Source organism: Micropterus salmoides, unplaced genomic scaffold (genome assembly GCF_014851395.1).
Source record: "Micropterus salmoides isolate LMB-PRFRI ecotype aquatic unplaced genomic scaffold, ASM1485139v1 Ms_hic_scaffold_1, whole genome shotgun sequence".
Classification (NCBI taxonomy): domain Eukaryota; kingdom Metazoa; phylum Chordata; class Actinopteri; order Centrarchiformes; family Centrarchidae; genus Micropterus; species Micropterus salmoides.
In genome coordinates, this window is record NW_024040040.1 from 42,972,005 (window position 1) to 42,989,339 (window position 17,335).

Consider the following 17,335-nt stretch of genomic DNA (forward strand, 5'->3'; position numbering starts at 1 on the left):
GCACTGAGCCTAAGATTTATTACACCCACTCTCCCAGAGGAGAGTTTTTCTGTGCGTCTGTGTGTGTAACAGTCAGATAATCAGTAATAAACTGAGGTTTTAATTAAGCTTGATAGAGCTGCATCCAATGTTTCTGTATTTTATCAAAAACATGATCCGCAACACATCACTGTCTTGTAAATGCAGCTACTGTTTACTTTATACTTGACTATTTTCTGTGCTTACGTGTCATGCTTACTTTTATTACTGTGAGTTGTTTGTTGTTTTTTTACTCTGGCTGACTGGTAGTAACATGCATTTTCCTCATTATCCATCTGTGACCCAAGTGACCTGTTTTTTGACCTTGGAGAGACATCATAAGAAACACTGCTCACACACATAGATGCACAGACACACACAGTCCTGACCTCTCAGCTCTAGATGAATTAGTCATCCATATGTGATAAGCTGTGAAACTCCATCTCTCACTGTTAATAAAGAACAGCACCCATTGGTGCTTAAGCTGCAAAATCACCACCAAGTTTACCCCCCACTGAGTTTCAGGCTCATGGCTGACTTATTTTGTTAGCTACAATGTTAACACTAACTGTGTAAAACAGCAAAAAAATCAAAACATAGCAAGGTGAGTTGCACGTACATGAATGTGAATATATGTAAAACATGAGCCATAGTTGAGGTAGGTTATGGTGTCAACCTGAGGAGGAGTTGCTATGATAAACTGCAGCACATGCTCCACTTCTATCAAATAGTCAGATTTATTACTGAATCCATTAGCTGCTGATGACTGAAATATATACTTTTCCCCTGTATACTTACTCATATTCCAGGTGTTCCCTATCATCTATGTTATCTCGTTAAAAGAAAAACCAGCATACTCGTCCTGTCTGTTGATAATACATTTTAAACATTTAGAAAAATAAGTCTTTTGACTTTGAGCCAAGTTTCTGCAATGCTTTTCTCTAACCCACACCCACATGCCACCCATTTATCTCCAATAAGAAGGCCCAACTGGAAATAAAGCACAGGAGATCAAAATAAGGTTTGAGCCAGATGCTTGGAGCTGGTCCTGTCAGTGGTGAAATCATCCTGGTGTGCCTCTGTCTCTGCTTTGCCTTTTGAAGTTAGGTTCATACCTTTGGCCCAAGGCAGAGTCCAGATGTCGGGCTGCATGCAAAGACTTGCAAAGCAAAGGTACAGATAGAGAAAGCAAGAGGAAACGCCCCTCTTGCTTTCTCCCCATTTGGTTCTGGGGGACATAAAAGGTAGAATCTCTTTGCCAATATATCAAACATATTAACAGTTGTGCCAGTAATGGCAGTCCATCTATCTTCCTACTCTGATTGTGTCCATTGCCCATTAGCTTAGCTACTCATTAAGTCACTTAGTTCCTTGATCTAGTCAGTCAGTTACTGACAGTGAAACTAATCTTCTGTTATTAAGTGGCATTCTATGTAAATATGGATTTTCATGACTTTTCTTATATTAATACATCAAAAACTCATATGTGTTTTTTCCTCTACTACATAATGCTGATGCAGTGCTACATAGTCTACATAAGCTACAGCCACTAGAAACTACTTTCTGACATTATTCAATACATAAGAACATGGATGTGCAGATGTGACCATGCATATGTGCATGCTTACAAGGAGGACCTGGAGATACTGTGCCTCTACTCTTTAAGCTATTGTAGGTAAGTCAATTAATGCTATCCTACAAAATGGAAATAAACTAAATAGTAGTTATTTATATTAAAATTGTCATTACTTGTTTGCCTTCTATGTATTGTTATAATTTAGTTAATTAGTAGTTTTTCAAGAAGACAGTCAAGCTGATTGAGTAAGTCAAGCACTGATTCTCAGAAGAAGCTTCTCAGGCAGAAACTGCTGTACTGACAAATGGTCTTAATTGTCCCAAAGGAATGTCAGGGTGTAAGGTTGAAGAGGTCCCAGAATTTCACCTCCTTTGTCTGCAAATCTGTCAAGAAAATCTGAACTTTTCTGGATCCTCATAATGACTACCTGCATGTTGAACCAGAGGAGCAACAATAAAAGACAACGCCGACTTCTGTTGTTAAAATAAGCCTGGGCTAATACAGCTCAGTTATGATGCAGGATAGCACAGAGCTCAGACCTGATTAGCTGGTCTGATTAACACACTGGCACTGCGTGTGAGACAGTGTGTAAAATTCTGTCTGGCTTGACTCATTATGAGCAGTGATCAGAGGCAGGTCCATCAGGACCTTCTGTCAGAGCAGCTTAACCCCCCCTCCCATCACACTCGGGATTAGATACAGTCTTGGCGCAACTCAATGGACCACTTGTCCTCTCAGTTGGGGTGCTACACCCCTAAAACCCAACCCCTGCCACATAACCCCTGTTAACTGGCAGGTCAACGCATGCACATCGTTAACCTTGTGTTTCTTGTTTGTGTTACTCAAGGTAGCTCTCAAACTGTCACTTCATGCAGGGGTGGCTACTAAAAGTAGTCCAGCTCCTGCTCCTGATGGTCAGTGGAGGAGGTGCGATGATTAGAAACAGATGTTTTGCTGCAGACCTGCTGCATACAGTGTCTGATTGTGTGATTTCAGACACAATGTGCAACAAAGACTATGACAAAGAGGTGTTTTGTGAAAATATCACATGGGTGTAAATGTTTCAGCATGCAATAACGTTCATGTGTGCTTACCAGACCATCTCTGTTAACTCTAATCAGGAATACTGTGCCAGGAGTGGAAGACAATTAATGATCCTTCTTCTTTGTGCAGTTTAGTTAAGAACAGGAATACTCCCCCAAAACTCCCTCACTATTCTTTTCATCTCTGATCATGGTCAGATCTCTTGCGGGGAGTTGATGCATGCTCAGAGCCAGTGTTATCTAGCCGACCTTGGGCCTGAGGAGCAAGAGCGTAACAGGGCCAGGAGCCCACAGAGAGAAGTATGTGGGGGACCGGGCAAATGTTGCAATGCCTCAAAAAGACTCAGAGGGAGCGTTTACAGTACATTTAGTGTTTATAATAAAAAAAAGTATTTATGTGACCTTGTTTAACATGGAATGGTGGGAGGGTGCAGATGTTGTGCACCCTTCCATCTTATTTATGTTGGTGTTGTTACTAAATGCAAACGCTTAATTTATATTGCTGATCTGCTTTTGATTTGCTGCCCAACTACTGAAAAGGGATCTCTTCCTGTGTGATCCTTTTCCATGACTTCTTCCAATTTGCTCCCATTAAAAAGTTTTATCTTGCCCTCTTGCAATTATCAACAGAGTCATGGCTTTCTTTTTTGTGAAGAACTTCATAAAATCTATTTAAGAATGCTACAAGGAGTTTTTAACTGGTTATGAAACAGTTGCAATTTAATACTGATGCCTCTATACGACCTAAATAAGCAAACTAGACCATCAGCGAGACGATGGGCTATTTCTAGGTATTTTAAAAGACAGCATCCAGACCAGAAGAGCCTGTATTTACATTTAACTGACTAACATACAATGTTAGCAGGAAGTTCATTTTTCACATTACATTTGTGATTATGGCTGATTCTGGGGCAGGATCAGAAAAGAGAAAAGGGGATAGTTAGAGCTTAAAAACACCAAGTCAGCCTTGGCCGGTCATTCAACAGATGGAGAGAATTGGCCCTCTTCCTCAAAGACAGGTATGTAATATGTCTATTTTATTTATAAAATACATTGCGAGACATGGAATGTAAGGTATAGGTCATGGTGGACATTACTGTAACGTTAATTCAACTGGTTTATATTGTAACATGTTGCTACTGAGCTATATCTTACTTAGATGTGGGAACAGGAGGCTGCCAAAATCAACATAATATGAAAGTTCCTTGTAGCTGCTTTAAGAAAGGATTACAAAGTAAAAGAGTTTATCATTATTATCATATATCCCTTTCCCCTATAGCTTTTCCATTTTAAAGCAAAAAACATGTTGGTAGTTTGACTTTGATGGATGAAGCAATAAAGGTCATCACCACACCATCGAGTAACATATTGAGATTTGGGATATCCGCTATAAACAGTCTTTTGCCTTTGCTTGTTGGCAAACTTTATTCCTGCTGACCACAACACACTTCCCCTGAGCAAACAAATCAAGAGAGGATCTGCCTGTCTTGTATACAAAACATAACTGGAAAAGACAGAGTTACAAATTTATAGGGGATGGAAATCCTAACTTAACACGGTACAATACTGTCATGATACGTTGCCAACAACTATTCATTATGTGTTTCAAAACAGTTACCTACAATAGATCAAACATGTATACATACTGTATCTTGCATTCATTTAATGCATTGGATGACATGCTTTCAATTTCAAGAGTTGTACAGCATCTTGGTTTTAACACACAACCACTAACATGTTCACTATGTGTGCCATCATTTCAAAGACAAACTAAACAAACAATACAACAAAAACAGCATTTTTAGTTAAAATGTCTGGAGCAAAGACAAGACATACCTCTGGCTAAGTACAGAAAACAAAGTGATACTGGTGCCAATTTATCAATATTGTATCACAAGCAACCGCATAGTATTTGGCCCTAAGTGACTGAAAACCTGAGTGAAAAGTTGTCTAAATCACTGACCTTAAGTGTTTCCTCTATGATAATAAATGTTTGTGACTAAATAAGAAATAATCGAGATTTAAGCCATTTAATCAAAAACTCATCGTATCCTCCTGGCACCAGAAACAAAGAGACTGTCATCAAAATCTGATTCTCGTATTGCTCAATTCTGATTGGTGCATAGAAATATTCAGCAAATACACAGCCCGCCTACACAGTAAACCACATACTGCGAACTACACCGTGAGCACTGGAAAACAGTTTACCCATCTTGACACTCACACTGTTACCATAATCTGTGCTCTCATCAACCGATGGATTATCACAGTTTGGGGGCAGTGGACCTGTCTGTCTGCTGCCCACAGCTGCACACAGCTGTCCTAACATGGCCGCTCCGCTTTGCAGAGAAACCGTTGGCCTAGGAAGTCACAGCTCATCACACACAGACATTGACACATAGGCGGAAGGAGGGAATTCAGTGCGTGCATGTGTGTCTGTGATCGGTCAAGCGGTTTTGTTTGTGCTCATCAAAGCCCCATGGGCAGAGTGAGAGAGGAGTGAGAGGATGGGTGGCGGTCAGGCCAATGGGATATCATCTCCCTTGGGTGGGATCCAGGTCTTTGCAGGCCTGGATGAGGAGAGGAGGAAATTAAACCACTAGCTTTTGTTGCGGGTTTAAGGATCACAGAAGAAGACGAAGGAAGAATTGAGGGGCACCTTATATAAGAAGTCACTCAGTTTGTGTGTGTGTGTGTGTGGTCACGCTGGGTGGAGTAGGTTCATCCACATTTCAGAAAACGATATCATCTTCCCAACCTCCGCTTGACCTTGATAAATCTGTGCCTTTGTAACTCAAACCACTGGAGACATTTCTTTCTCACCTCTGAGAAAGAAATGCACTGTTGCCACTGATGCTGTCTTTCCGGTATGGCCGGCACTTTTGCGTCTGTGTGAAAACTGCAGCAAGCTTTGCTTCCTTGCTATCCATCACCGATTTCACATCCACTCCACTTGTTTTCTTGTTGTTTTTCCTCAAAGCAGATTAATTATACCTCCTCAGGACACCGAATGACAAACAATGAACTTGTTATTTTTGTTGTGTTCCATTTTAATTTTCTGCTATTTATATTAGCAGTGAATGACTGCATTCCTCTTGACATCCTGAATTAGATTATGACAGAGTCTTCAATCATCTTTTTTTCAGCGCTACATTTATTTGCCAGAAATTCATGCTCAGCCCGGTCTGTTTTGTGACAGCATCTCGTATCTTCTCCCTTGAAATGATATATTCACAAGAGCCATCGCCACTCAAATCTCACTCACAACATCTGAATAACATATGAGGAGTTTCATTCCAAAAATCCATCTCAAAGTGTGATGTCTCACAAACTGACAGTCAGCACCAACGATCATTCTATCTCTCTCGTCTTATTTCTGTTTCAGCAGCTAAGGGACGACCTTCAAAGTAATTTATAATTAGGCCTACACAAACTGGAATAAAACTATCTAGGCCTACCAATAAGAAAGCAACTGTCACGTAATCCCCTGCTAATAAGGACAGTAAGTTCCAAACTAAATTCCCTATGACCCTGGAATGACCCAAAACATAATTTTCATAAGCAAAGGAAAACAGTCTACCTCATGCTGCTTCTTATAACCCTGCAACAGTATGCACCAGGAGTTGGCATTATAAAAACATGCACAATATGTGATGCCGAACAAATCCAGCAATCATGGATACATCAAAGGCAATATGATGGCATCTAATCCCAGAAACACACTAACCTCCAAAGTGCATTGAAATTAGTCAATGAAATAACACATTCGCTGTATGCCAGGAGTGACAAAGTGAACAAGCAACTAAAAACTGATAAATTCAACAAGAGTCATTAAGGTATATTCAAGTGAAACCATGGCAACATGCGCCACAGGTTTCATTTGACAGATATACATTGTAAAAATCATTCTGGACATATTTTTAAAACTTAACGGATACTAAAAAACATTTTAAAGAAATATAAAATGACTCACATCATCGAGACATTTGGTGAAATATATATACCCTATGTGCATAATAACAACATTAAGCCACTAAACCACTGATAGCACCAACTAACGGCGTAACAATCAGTTATTACTGGCTATATTGTCTCCATAATCATAACCATCAATATCGCGCAAGATAGTAGCATGTTGTTATGACAGAACCCCCTAACTTCCGTTAGCAGTGGATGATTTGCTTTGCAATTATGGCTATAGCCTATAATTGCCATCTCGTTAAGGTTATGTGGCGCTGCAGGTGATTGTACCTTGTGGATGATTCACAGGCTCTCAGCGTCCGTGTGAGGAAACTCAAATGAAGAGAAGAAATTAGCTGCGCTCAAAGACTTTTCATTTAGCCTACCGTTCCTTATAAAACTGGTGCGCCAAGTTTTGCATTCGCTTCTTTGAAGTTTTGCAGCACCTGACAGCCACGCTGGTGTACACTCTGTCTGAGGCGGCACTAACACTCCTGGACACTTTGCTAAATAAAAAGCGCAATAATCCATGTAATAGTTAGTACTCACAATGGCACATACTGGTGTTCTGAATCATGTCTGAGAATGCACCGACTTCCAAAAAGAATAGCAAAATATCCTACCTTTTTGCCCTTAGTCCGGATTGAAGGCTAATGTGAGATGTTTATTCCGTCTGTATGAAAAGTTTATTTTTATTCCTCCGCGGACTACAGAGAGCCATGCCTCCAGACAATCCTCAGATCCATCGCCTGTTCTGCTGCGCAGCCTTCATGCTCTCTCTCTCTCTCTCTTTCACACACACACACACACGCACACTCAACTCGCCTGTTCGCTTCAGCAGGCACCTACAAGTAAACTGAGCCCCTCAGCGGTGACATCACGAGTCACTATGGCAACTCTGACTCCACCCCAGTCCGGAGCTGAACTTACCTGTCTGACTACCTCAGTTTCAACAACAACTGCTGCTTTGCTTTTTCCTGCACTGGACAATAACAGCAGATGGCCATATACTTTTAATACATTAGTAGATAATATAATGCACTACCATAAGCACACATGTACCCCCCAAACACACACACACAACCAAGTTGCTTGGAGTAACATGACACCATAAACTCTACTGACTGATATTACCCATGCAAATTCACAGTTCAGAGCAGTGGCTTGAAACAGCAGCTCATGAAAAGGGTTTACTTTGCATGTATGCAGGCTGTGTGGGCTAGTCTGAAAACAGAACACAAAATCCCTCTTGCACAATGCCTCGTACCATTGCCTGGAGCTCCCCTGTGGCTCGGTGCCAGTCTCACCATTACCTCGATTGTTTTGGCTACAAAGCCAGATTGCCCCTCCCTTTTGTCTCCTCTGACCCGGAGCAAACGAACAGACAATGACCAGGTGAACCAAATGTCCACCTATAGTGTAGTATGCGCTGCCCCCCAACCCCACCTCACCCCACCCCACCCATCAACTCACTTGACTTATAAAAAAACTGAGGCACAGTTTATAACCAGTAAAAGCTCCAAAACAACTGAGACATATATACCTTATACATCACACTGTAGTCTGGAATACACAAACCAGTCTGAATGAGCAGGCTTTGCAGTGTATGGATAATTCAAAGTGTTGTGGTGGTTCACATGTTTTCTAAAAACACCACCTCACTGTTTCACAGCAGCTGTGGGAGGGCATTGTGACAGGCAGATTTATAGCATAGACTTCACGTTTAACCTGCGGCAAAATCAAAAAAAGGAAGGAAATAGTTTTGCAGTTGCACTGTTGTCTCAGTCTGCAAAGGATAATAACTCCAAGAGCGGACAAAAGCATTTACATGAGACTCTGTCAGCACAAAAACATGATTGTTTATCTGTCATCCCTGTTTTAAGACACCCACCATTACACGTATAAACAACAAGTTGTCATCTTATAGTTAGTATAGGTCTTAAATATATAAATAGATTTTTTGGCCACTCTGGAGCCGATGAAAAAACTAAAAAAATCTCTGACATATTATCACCTTATGAAGTCAACAGGGATAACATTTTAGTTGTTTGTAAACACATCCAGTCGAATTACAGCAACATTAGCATTAATTTGGAGTTGTGTTTCTGTAGAAGCTGGCTTCTAACTTTGGCAACTGTTTGGTGCATGGCAGGTAGCATAGATGTTTTTAAAAAAAGTTTATTAGATGTTGAAATGGCTGCCTCCTGCTGGCAACAAGGTGGGTAAGATTGCAGGTTGGAAAACAAAACAATTGCGCTGAAAGACGCTGAAATGTTCCTTTGAGCTGAGGCAAACTGCAGAATTCAGGAATTCTAATTAGGTGGGTTTTTCACATCATTTGATCCATTTTAATATAATGATTAGTGCAGCTTTGACATTAACTTACTGTAATATCTTAAATAAAACTAAACCATGATAGATTTGTAATGCAGATCATCCTAACAATGTGAGCCCAATCAAACAATAACATTGCGCACCAAGGCGTCTCTCAAGCCACTGACCTGCTCTCGCAGCCTTTCCTGGTGGCCCATGATCGCTGAGGCATGATGGGGGTATTTCTGCTTCAGATGCTCCAGGAAGGCCTCCCTCTTCTTGTCCATGTCTGGCGGCTGCATGGCCAGAATTTCTCGGGAGCCGCGAGCTCCCCCTAACGTGTGTCTTCGAGGGACAGTGCGGCTGCCTTTGGCGTCCCCTCTTGAAGTCCCATTTGGAGAGGCCTGTCTGCGGCTTACATGCTCGATGTCCTCTGGGGAGGTTACCTTCAGGTTGCTTTTGGTTTGTTCTGAGGGGACAGAGGGGACACAGAGACAAGGTTCAATACACATGCACATATGCTGTGCTGATCTTTTGACAGCAACAATAAGTGTGTGCATGTTATTCTTCCATAGGTCATGAAGAAGGCATGTCAGGGCAAATTCAGCTATCCGAGACCTAAACATCACCAATATCAAAGAAATTAAGGCCATAAGCTCTGCTCTTTTACAAAAACTTACTCTGTTTGAGAAAGTAAATAAAATAGAAACCTGACTGACTTCATGCACAAAAGGATATTAACATTCTTTCCAGAAGCAACGCTGAAATAAACATCTCCTGATATCCAGTCAGCCAAGTTCATTACATATTCATGCTGTTTTACATTCCAGCAATAAACCGACAATTTAATGTGACAGACACAATATTGGTGATGAAAACACTGAATTGAAACATCTGTTCAGGCTTCTTTCCTTTAAAAAAAAGCAGAGGATATCCATTCATGTAACAAGGCACAAATGGAGAAAGTTGGAAGCGATATCCAGAGCATCTGTTTGCACACCCAAAGCGAAATTTCGAGATGGAGCAGAAACTGTTAGATGCAATACGTTTAGTAGAAGGGTGACATTTTATTTGATGATTGTTTGATGGATGTCTAGTTTGCTTACAGCATTATAGCTACAGTAAAATTACAGTACGCACGTTTGCATGTTTCTAATTGAAGGTATACTTTTCAAGAAGGCCTGAGCCATGCTTATACTGTAATTGGCAATTTCCCCCATTTATCACACATGAAATATACTTTCTAAAACCAAAAGGTGACGTTAAAGGTGAACATTTGATTTTAGGGCAGAATGGAGATTAAATAAATACAACCTCCTTAGGCACATAAACATATTTGCACTCGGTTATCTTGTCTGAAATCAATCAGGGCCTGGGGAATACAATTGTAATCTATCAACCTGAAAGCTATTCCATGACACTTCAGGAGAAGAGAAGAGAAGAGAGAATATGGATGGCGCAATGGAAGAGAGCTGCTGGAGTGTGAAAACAGAGAGGAATGAAGCAATAAAGCAAGCTGATCTGCAGCCTTGTTTTCTAGACAGGAAGGGAGAGCTATAATGCGTACCTTTCAGAGGGTAATGGTTAAATAAAGGACCTCTTATGGAGTTCTGCTCTTCAACTGTTGAGGGAGGATATTTCTACTATTGTGAGCCACAGATGAAAGAGGAATTTCTTGTTTGCCTCTCAAAGACATGTTAGGACTGAGACAGAGGTAGCTTCACAGATTAAACTAGTGCGACTTCGGAGAGAAAAAAACCCCATATGCTTAGTAGCTGCAATGATTCAGCTTTTATTTCTTTTCCTGTGCCATGATATTTTCTTCTACTAAATTTCTCCTTTCTGTCTTTCAACTGACCGTTTTTGTCGGTTTCATTTCCACCTGCAGATCTTTCGAAAAAAACCACAAAACTGCTTTGATCAGTAAACACAAAAAGGAGGCATTATTTTTGAGAAATACCAAGTGGTGGTGCGTCACGATCTTGCCCCGTCACCAGCACCATGCATGAGCCCATGCCCCCACCCTGCTCCAGTTCAGAGCTGCAGTAGTCTCATGTACTTTCAATCCTATTTTTAACTCCCAAACACAGTTCCCCACTGCTAACCAAATTACACTCAGCAGACAGAATAGACACAAACCTCCAAAAGGATCTGAATTAATTTGCGGGTGGCATGTCGGCAAGCTCATTACCTTCCCCAGGTGAACAATCTTTGTCTTCATTGTCTGCTATTTCTTCTTCCATTGCACCTTGGAATCAACACACACACGCACATACACACAGTGACGGAGAAAGAGTGAGGCTGGGAGAATCGGCTAACTTGCTTGCTTAGAGATTCCAGACTTAACTCACGTGGAAAAGGGGGCTTGAGATAGGCCCTGCCCCACGGCCCCAGGATAGACTGGTGGGGATTTAGAAAGTCAACTGCATTCCAGGACATAGGGCGACTAGCCCCTCACCCTCAGGCTAAAAGCTTTTCTGCTATCATGGAGAGGTCATAGACTAAATGTAAATATGTGTGAGGGAGACCAAGAGCATGGAGAGCATTCAGAAAATAGATACTTACAAGAAACACTTTCTCTCCTGTTAAAAAATGGACCCTGAGACTAACAGGTGTCAGGCTAACTGTCTGACACACACACACACACACACACACACACACACACACACACACACACACACACACACAGAGTCTGTTCTTTATCAGGACTTTGTCTGCAATCTGTCTCTTGTTTAACTCTCCAGGGCCCACCAGACTCTACTATGCATCCAAATGTGTCATAACCTACTTCTGAGCCACATCCAAACAGCTCTCAGCGCATGGCAGGCTGCTCATATGTGATCGAGTTATCTGATCAACACGACAGACCGAGACAAGCGTCTGTCCTGCGGGCAGTGTTGTTTCCAATTAGGAACCACATAGGAGACACGACATTCTTTGTTCGTTTGCTCTTACTCTGGGGTCTATGAAAAGCAACACTGTTGTGTTTGCCTGAAGTCAGCAAACATGCTATATTGCCAAACATGTCATTATGTTCGTGTCTATAGCTGACATATGTGTGTTTATGTAAAGGAAGGGGGGGATGGGCCATGATTCTGCATGAGAATATTTCTTTGCAGCTGCTGATGTAAGTGACTTGATCTAAATGTGCAAGAAGAAGGCTCAAATTGACGTACCTTAACAGGAAAACGTGAGGGGATCAATGGCCTAGTTTGTGGACCATGTAATTGAATGCGGTGGGGTGAGCGCATGAACAAACACAATGCAGCAGCTGACGGATAATGTCTAACATATGGAGATACGTCTGCATCCTCCCACTTTCTGTCTGCTTTCACCCACTCACATGCTCAAGCCACAATATGCAGACAGTTAGCAGGGCAAAAGAGAGTGATCATGTCATTTAAGTTCACGGTGGAGTTAGCTTCACACTATGCTAATACTATTTACACTTTATCAGTAATGTTTATTCAATTCCAAGAGTTGTTATGTTGTCATCCTCAAGCTGCCTCATGTACTTCTGCATTGAAGTGTGATTTTCTCAACCTCCACAAACAGGCTTGAACATGATGCGTTCAGCAATTTTCTATATGAGCACATGATGAGAGTCACAGCTCCTTGCACAGAAAAATTATATAAATCTTTCTAAAAGACTTCCTTGTCCTGGTATAATTGCTGAAAGCAGGCAAAATAGTCCAGAGAGTCCAGAAACAAGACCTTACCTAACCCACAACTTCAGGTGAATATTTATGCTATAAAACTCCACAAAACAGTGAAGGCTCTTTGAAAATACCTATACTGTGTTATATTGACTGACAAACAACAACAAAATGAGCGCAAAGTCATCAATAACAATGTTTTATTGTTGATTTTTTTGTCATTTGGCAAACTTACAACTATCCTTAAATATTTTATGATGTTTCAGTGGAAATGACATTTGGCACAAGGTGAAGCTAAAGTTTTATATGCTTTTGCTTGAAAATTTCCAAGATTGACTCAAAGAGTGTCAGATATGGTCTGAAATCAGAAGCAGTTAGTGTCAGTGTTTCTGTGTCAAAATTCTTCTGTCCTGACAATGACACATACGTCATCACAACCCACCAACAGGTCGGCCTTTGCCAAACCTACAGTCATAATTAAAGCAGCTCTTCCAAACCAACAATTACATCCTGTGGTGTGAACCACCTGCCCCGCTGCACTTTTACTGTCAGCATTCCAGACCAAAAAAACCCCCTCTTTCTTGTAGAGTGGAATCTGCAAGTGAATTGTGTCTCGCTCCAATAACTCAAGAATGTTGCTCTCTCTTTCACAACTGCCAGTGTTGAGTCAATGACGGTCCTCACTTGAAAGACAACATTAAACACTTGCCCATGAACACCCAGGTCTTATGAGGAGAGGGGCCTCCTGCTGTTTGCAGTTTTGGTTGTCACTTATTTATGGAGGAATGTATCCCTGTGCACACTCCCACTCTCCACTACTATTACTGTCCCATAACTATGCAGTACGATACAAAGCCCTGTTGTGTGCAATAAAAGCAGGGCTCACATAGCAAAACCCTGAAGCCATGCACAGTGTGTACACATAACAGCACTGGTCCACTGTTGAGTATCTGATGGTATTTTTATGATGTAGAGTTATCAGTCGGGATATCAGATGATCTGTTCATGTGGAACTGAGCCTAGTGTACAAAAAGGATCTTATTTAAATATGATTAGAATAAATTAAACTTTTAATACACTGCGATAATATCAATTTGAACAAGTCATTTGGACTATTACTGAGACTTAAAATCTTGTCTGAAAAATACTGCCAGTGAGCTGAAATAATAATGACCCATTACAAGATTTTTACCCATGCTAGCAGTGGGCAGTCCACCACTTTGGTCCAAACTGAAATATCTTCACAAATGTTGGAATGCCTTGAAATTTTGTACAGACATTCATGGTTCTGAGACAATTAATTCTAATGACTGCTGGGATTCCCTGACTTTTCCTCTAGCACCACCATGAGGTTGACACTTATTTGAATGAAATGTCTTGATAACTATTGGATGTAATGTAGAGCTGGAAATCAAATTACTTTTAATTTTTTTTTCAGTTCGCTTTAAAGATTCGTAGTCACTGACTACATAATTTCTACGTTTTTTCAAAACTAAGCAATCGCGTTAATATTTCAATGCGCTTCAGAACATACATCGGTAAACGAACACATCACAGTTCATATCACTGCGATGGTCTCTATTTCAGTGGTACATCCAGTTGAATGTTCACTTCAGCAATATTAGCAAATGTTAGCATGCTAACACTCTAAATCAAGATTGTGAACATGGTAAAGGTTATTCCTGCTAAAATCAGCATGTTAGCATTGTCATTGTAAGGATGCAGGCAAGACGGCAGCACATCCCCATAAAGCTGCTATAGTGGCGCTATTATCCAAAGCAACTTATAATAAGTGCATTTCAACCATGTGGATACAATCCAAAAATTGCGAGAATCATCCAAGTACATCAACTTCATCAAATATGCTAATGAAGTTGTTAGAACATTTTGAGACCTAAAATTAGAATGATGGACAAAAATCAAGGACATATTTTCCCACTCCTCTGAATCTTGTGCCTAAAGAACCATTGTTTTGCCACCAGTCATCCTTCCTGTGTGAGACCACCTGATTCCATGCCCTACACTTATCATATTACATTCTTCCGTCCACAGCCAGTGCTGTACACTGACCCTGCCAAGCCATAGCAGCAGCCTAATGTATCTGTGGAGGTGATCTGCTCAAAGCCCAAAGAAAAAGAAGTATATTTCTACACCAACTTGTCATTGATTGCTGATGTGACAGCTAAGCTCTTTCTGTGCAGGTAACTGACACCCAGAGTTTGAAAATGTCCCTGCAATGCAGCCCGGCCACATTTGTCACACCAAATATACACACACAAACAGACATTTATGCTGTAACACTCACATGCAGGAAATATCGGACTTCCTATCTGGGTATCTGTTTCACTCATTGCATGTTCAAGTCATAAAAACTGCAATTTTCAGGCATGTCAACACCTTTGAATTTTGCACGCAATGGAAAAAACATGCCTCCTGTGAAAGTGATTCCTTTCAAAGAGAAGGGCAAAATAGAAGCTTTTCATAAATAGGAGGGATTTCACTTCTAGCTTAGCCTGAGGCTCGCCAACAAAGAAAATTGTCCACATATGAAATCCACCAATCTGAGAGACCATTGTGTATGAGGCGACCTTTACCCCCAAGTCCGTCCCTTCAATAGCCTGTGGATCAGTGCTGCTTGGTTTTGATTTGGGAGGTTGATTATCTGAGTTTCAGGCCAGAATGTCACCATTCCTGGAGAACAACAGGCTGTTATGATCTTTTTTTCTTTTCATTCTTTATGCTGCCTATTACAGAACTGGCCTTAATGATTTCAGTTTGGTTTTGAGTTTTCAGATAATTCAGAAATTTTTATAGTTTTAGTGTATACTGTACTGGTTTTCTGTTGGGTTTTTTTTAATTCATTTTCTTTATTCTTTGACAAAAATACCCACTCCTACACACTTCCTCACGACTGAACCATCTCCTTCTCCTCTCTTAGTGTTTATGTGACATGCTGAGTAGAGTCCACCATGCTCGTGTGTACTGTGAGTGCATTCACTCGTAGCTGTGGTATCCATTCGGGACACTGGAGACGTCTTAGTACAGTACAATACTATTGTTCCTCAACTGTCTCCTCTCTGGCCGTCCTCCCCATTAAAACAGAGTCCACTCCTTCAGGAATAAAATACCATAAATGAATGCACCACATATGAATTATACAAATGAAGCTGACAAATGAAATCTCATTTCACTCCTCAGCACATGGCTGGATTTTCCTCTTCTACTCTTTTTTGCATCTCTTCTTTTTCTTTACTGTTTCCGTCTCTTTCCCATCTTTTCTCCCCTCTGTCTCTCACCTAATGAGGCATCTCCCAGCTGCCCACTGTTAATGAACATTGGTCACCACCCTGTTAGCCACCCTGTTTGCTAAGTTGTTGCAACATCTGTCTCAGCTCAGAATAGCAGACACCCAGAGCTCTGTGGTATATAGATTCATTGCAATGCACCTTTCAATTAAGATACATGTGTGTCTGCGTTGGATTTGTACAGCAAGAATGTGTTTGTGTAGTCAGACACACAGTTCTGTCCAGACCTTCCACTCTGGTGAAGCCTTATAAACACATGGGGCTGCCAACCTGACAGACATGTGGTCTTGTGAGTGCATGTGGGTGTCAGCGCTGGAATAGTAGCAGTGCTGGGGTGAGCGGATGTGATATCAAAACAGCTATGGAACAGCAGAGAAGCTGACAGCTTAACATTGCAAAATAAAGGTTACATGTCTGTCACTAAGAAAGCTCCCAGCATATTCAAGTAGGGCTGTTTACTGTTGCTAGACTCAATGAGGCACGGCAAATTGATTTTACTGCTGCTTTACCACCAAGTGGAATTGCTTGGAGTGGGTGAGACTTGTAGATCTTTAACTCAAGTGAAAAGTTAATACCCTTCCGACTGAATGGACTACTACTCCGATAAAGACTAACTCAGCTTTTGGAAGAAGAGGAGCCTTTCATAATCCCAGGTAAAGTCAGTTTTCACGTGTCTCGAAATTAATCAGTTTGCTCTCTCCCTCACCTTTTTCTTCCCGCTGCCGTTGTACGACAAACAAAGCAAGCAAACGGATATGAGTTAGGAGAGGAGCCGCCAGCAGAGTGGTTAGTTCTGATACTTCCCTCTCAGACAGCCAGAGCACAACTCAAACAAAGAGCTTTGTTTATTGGCCAGCTCCAGTCAACAGTACAAACACCATGTCTGTCTGCTACCCTTCTCTGACACTCATCTGCGCTGGATCAATCCGAGGCAAATAACCGGCCATTACCTCTACATTATCTCTCCACTAAACAAGTTGTTGCTACTGACACTGCATTTTCATCACACCAGGGGGTGCTGTTGAACATGAACCAGGCATGTTGTGCAGTGATCAGGAGGAAATTCTAGTGTGTGAGTGTGTATGTGAGGGGCCTGGAAGAGAAAATAAGAAGATAGTGCGCTTGCGTGCCTCTTCAGTCTTGTGCAGGGAAATAAGCTCTAGCATATTTCCTTTGTTATTTATTAACTGAGACACTAAGTGCTGCTTAATGAACCACTGTGTTTGTTAGGGTATCTGTGTGTGCAATTACGTGTGTGTGTGTGTGTGTGTGTGTGTGTGTGCGCGCGCATGTGTTTGCCAGTAATCCCCAGCAGTATGTACACTTCATTGACTCGTGGCCAGAATAGGTGTAAGTCAACCTAGCCACCGGCTCAAATGTCTGCTGGTCTCCCGTGACAACCGTTTCTGGGCCAACAGTGAGGCCGGTGGTGTCCTAAGAGGGAGGGATGGAGAGATGCTGAGA

General features: G+C 41.4%; 1 protein-coding gene across 8 annotated transcripts in view; it reads right to left on the reverse strand.

Moving 5' to 3' along the window:
- Window positions 1–17,335, reverse strand: part of si:ch211-285f17.1 (sickle tail protein homolog) — a 109,735-nt gene that overhangs the window by 35,792 nt on the left and 56,608 nt on the right. For 5 of the 8 annotated variants that reach the window (XM_038729333.1, XM_038729324.1, XM_038729347.1 and 2 more), the window contains one exon: window positions 9,099–9,379. In XM_038729333.1, the coding sequence (XP_038585261.1) occupies window positions 9,099–9,379 (281 nt within the window). Of the gene's footprint in view, window positions 1–7,220; window positions 7,410–9,098; window positions 9,380–11,101; window positions 11,122–17,335 lie in introns of those variants that run through there. The other 3 variants (XM_038729380.1, XM_038729373.1, XM_038729339.1) reach the window with 2 other exon arrangements.